General features: G+C 59.6%; 1 protein-coding gene across 1 annotated transcript in view; it reads left to right on the top strand.

Annotated features, from left to right (window-relative positions):
• Nucleotides 1-3,652, top strand: part of LOC104523517 (zinc finger protein 609-like) — a 10,573-nt gene extending 6,921 nt beyond the window's left edge. The window contains 8 exon segments of the mRNA XM_010166120.1: nt 1-945; nt 947-1,607; nt 1,921-2,287; nt 2,436-2,569; nt 2,571-2,624; nt 3,142-3,321; nt 3,323-3,374; nt 3,579-3,652. The exon segment at nt 1-945 is cut by the window's left edge and continues 2 nt beyond it. Coding sequence (XP_010164422.1) covers nt 1-945; nt 947-1,607; nt 1,921-2,287; nt 2,436-2,569; nt 2,571-2,624; nt 3,142-3,321; nt 3,323-3,374; nt 3,579-3,652 — 2,467 coding nt within the window.
• The last annotated feature ends 554 nt before the right edge of the window (nt 3,653-4,206 follow it).

Below are 4,206 nucleotides of genomic sequence, written 5' to 3' on the forward strand. Positions count from 1 at the left end.
AGGTGCCCTGTCCAATGATGGCTCTGAGGATGGTCCCTCGGTGGCCGATGAGACGAGTAATGATGGCTTTGACTCTCTGGAGAAGCGATGTGTTGATAAGGACAAGTCAAAGAAGGCATCTGGTGCTAAGACAGAGAAGATCCCTTCCAAAAGCTTGAAGTCCGCCAGACCTATTGCGCCAGCCATCCCCCCGCAGCCGATTTACACCTTCCAGACAGCCACCCTCACCACAGCCAGCCCCGGTTCCTCCACGGGCCTTGCCACCACTGTGGTCCAGACCATGCCCAGCAGCCCTCAGCTCAAACCTATCCAACCCAAACCTACAGTGATGGGAGAGCCCTTCACAGTCAACCCTGCCCTCACTCCTTCCAAGGAGAAGAAGAAGAAGGACAAGAAGAAGAAGGAACCCAAGGAGGTGGAAAACCCTCTGACTCCTGGCAAAGCCTGCAGAGCAGAGGAAGGCAAGAGCCCTTTCCGGGGGGAATCCAGTGACCTGGGGACGAAAGGTGAGGGGCTGCTGAACGGCTCGTCTGATCCCCACCAGAGCCGGCTCGCCAGCATCAAGGCTGAGGCAGATAAAATCTACAGCTTCACTGACAACTCCCCAAGCCCCTCCATTGGTGGTGCCAGCAGGTTGGAGAACACCAACCCAGCCCAACCCATGACCCCGCTGCACGTCGTTACCCAGAATGGGGCAGAAGCGAGCTCGGTGAAGACCAACAGCCCAGCCTACTCAGACATCTCCGATGCCGGGGAGGACGGGGAGGGCAAGCTGGAGAGCGTGAAGGTGAAGGATCCGGAGCAGCTGGTCAAGGAAGGCGCCAAAAAAGCTCTTTTCCCCCCACAACCACAGAGCAAAGAGTCTCCTTACTACCAAGGCTTTGAAACCTACTATTCCCCCGGCTACCCCCAGGCAAGCCCAGGGCCCTTGAACCCTGGCGGCCAGGAAAGAGACACAGGCCTTGAAGCTGAAGAAGGATGAGGAGCAGGAGAACCCGGAGGTGAAGGTGAAGAGCGAGGGTTGTGAGGAGAAGAAGACGGATCTCGGTGGCTCCAGCCAGCAGCCCTCAGTCATCCAGCAGCGTCCCAACATGTACATGCAGTCCCTCTACTACAACCAGTATGCCTACGTGCCACCCTATGGCTACAACGAGCAGGGCTACCATGCTCACCTGCTGAGCACCAACCCCGCCTACCGCCAGCAGTACGAGGAGCAGCAGAAGCAGCGGCAGAGCCTGGAGCAGCCGAAGCAGCGAGGGCTGGAGAAGAAAGCGGAGCTGGGCTTGAAGGAAAGGGAGGCAGCGCTCAAAGAGGAGTGGAAGCAAAAGCCACCCATGCCCCCGACGCTCACCAAGGCCCCGAGCCTCACAGACCTCGTCAAGTCGGGGCTGAGCAAGGCCAAGGAACAAGGAGGTCCTGACATGGCCAAATCTGTCATCATCCCCAAGCTGGAGGACTCATCCAAGCTGTCTGGCAGCCAGGTCGCCGAGGGGCTCAAGGTGAAACTGAGTGAGGCCAGTCACCTTGGGAAGGAGACCGCTGAGACGAAGGCTGGCTCCGAGTGTGGTCGTCAAGCGGAGGTGGACCCCGTGCTCTGGTACAGACAGGTAATGCCTGCCCGCCGCCCACTTGGCCCTGCCCACCAGCCTGGTGGTGGGCTTTCTCCTGGAGGAAGCCCCTCACTGTGGCTTTGCTGCAGGGGTTTGTTGGGGCCATCACAGGAGACAACATGGGTTGTCCTCTGCTCATGATGGGACCCCATGAGGTTCCCTTGGGCCAAGGCTGGGAGGCCATAGATGGGCCAAGAAGTACCTGGGGAAGGGGAACGGGGTTCACTGGTCTCCTCCAAATCCAGCCTGGTTTTGGGGCAGGCAGGGCTGGGAGGAGGCAATTGCTCTAATGGTTGGCTGGTTCTTGCAGGAAGCTGAGCCCCGGATGTGGACCTACGTGTACCCGGCAAAGTACTCAGACATCAAGACGGAGGATGAGCGGTGGAAAGAGGAGAGGGACCGAAAGTTGAAGGAAGAAAGAAATCGAAGCAAAGAAGCTGCATCCAAGGAGGACGGGAAGGAGAGTGCCAGCTCTGAGTGCAAACTGACCCCCACCGAGGAGGCTCGCATGGTGGGGAAGGACCCCAGACCCAGCGTCCATGTCCCTGTGTCTTCACCCCTCACGCAGCATCAGTCCTACATCCCTTACATGCACGGTTACTCCTACAGCCAGTCATACGACCCCAACCACCCCAGCTACCGGGCCATGCCCACTGTCATGATGCAGAATTACCCAGGTAGGGAGTTGAGGTTTTCTTGGGGACGTCCCTTCCCAGGCTGTGAGACATCTTCTCACTCTTGGAGGCACGTGCACAGAGCCGCGTGCTCCTTGTGCCGCCCAAAGATGGCTTGTGCCCTGACTGCCCTTTATTTTCCCCTCCCCAGGATCATACCTTCCCTCCAGCTATTCTTTCTCCCCATATGGGAGCAAGGCGTCCGGCAGCGATGACAGCGACAAGTCCCGAGCCAGCCCCAGCGTGAGTTGTAAATCCAGCTCGGAGTCCAAGGCCCTGGACATCCAAAAAAATCCCCCTCAACCCCCCCCCCACCCACTACAAGAGCAAATCGCCCACGGTGAGGGTCAGGAAGGCGCTGGCTTTGCTCAGCTCCACGCACGAGCTTCAGGATGGTCCCTGGATCCCAAAACCAGCCTGGAGCAACTGCCTGCCATGGGTTTTTGCTGTTCTCCACGAGACCTGGGGCTATGGAGTAATCCCACAGCACAAGCCCTTTAGGTTGGATGAGCCAGACCTGTGGGCAGGGCTGGCCCAGAGAAGCACCAGGACTGCTCCAGGCCTTGCAGTGGCCGGGTGACACTTGTCCTCAGCCCTGGAGCTGGTGGGTGGGATGCAGAGGGTGTCTCCATCCCACAGCAGCATAGGGTCTTAGTCTCCTCCTGGGCTGAGCTGGAAGATGGAGCGTTGACCCAGTGAGGGAAGAGCTGGCCTCGAATGGAACCTCCATTGGGCTGGTCACCGGCCATCCCATTATCGGGAATATTGTCCCGATGGGGCAGCCTTGAGTGCCTGGTGTGGGTTTGATGCTGCCCAGGGTAGCGTCCCTCAGCGTGTGTCTGCTTTCTCCTCTCCAGATAAGTGAGAAGACATCTCAGGAGCGGGACCGCAGTGGCTGTGGGGTTGTGGGAGGCAGCGGGAGCTGTAGCAGTGTTGGAGGAGCTGGTGGAGGAGAAAGGAGCACCGACCGACCCCGGACCTCGCCGTCTCAGCGCCTGCTCTCAACACATCACCACCACCACCACCTCGGGTACTCACCCCCACGGGTACCCGCTGCTGCCGGCGCAGTACAACCTGCCCTATGCAACAGGTGAGAGCCGAACCTCGCCCCAGCACACAGCCTGGGCAGCGGGCATGGCTCCGGGGAGCCAGGAAGGAGCCATAAACACCTTTGGGTGGCATCACCCTTTGTGTTGAGCTTTGCTTTGACCAGATCCGTTGATTTTCAGCTCCCCTGGCATGGCTGGGTGCCTGTCCCAGGATGCCAGCCCCTGACGCCACTTCTCCTCCGCAGGTCTCTCCTCCACAGCCATCGTTGCCAGCCAGCAAGGCTCTGCTCCCTCCCTATACCCACCTCCCCGGAGGTGAGAACGGTAAGGTTCTCCTCCCGCAGCACCTGCACGGCCACCCTGCGTCCCCTGTGGGCAGCCGGGCTGGGATGGAGGTGGCCGGGATGGGTGCACAACCCCTTGAGGGTTTGGGGTTCACCCCAGGGGCTGCTGGCGGCGGGACCTGACTTGACCTTGGTTTGTGGCAGGACGTGACACGCCGGGACGCCTGGGCTGTACAAGACATGTGACTGGCTCACATGGGGAAGCGCTGGAGACTCCTTTAGACATCAGTTGAATGGTGTTAATTGTTCTGCTGGACGTTTTTAGTTGTTCGGCTTGACGTCCCTGCCGTGATCCGAGGCAGACTCTTGTCTTCTCCCCCCTCGTCGGACACACGCTGACTCCCCCCTCTACACCCTCCCCCTTGGTGAGCGGGCGAGCTGGTACCTGTGGAAATATTTATTCTACTGGGCACCGGCGCTGGGGATGGAGGTGACTCGCCTGCCTGGTGCATATGAAGAGGAAACGGAAGCACTGAGGTTTCTCGATGGATTTGGGACCCCGCCGTGTCTCTGCGAGCCAGGGTGAGCT

The sequence above is a fragment of the Antrostomus carolinensis genome, unplaced genomic scaffold, assembly GCF_000700745.2.
Source record: "Antrostomus carolinensis isolate BGI_N321 unplaced genomic scaffold, ASM70074v2 scaffold40964, whole genome shotgun sequence".
NCBI classification, from domain to species: Eukaryota; Metazoa; Chordata; class Aves; order Caprimulgiformes; family Caprimulgidae; genus Antrostomus; species Antrostomus carolinensis.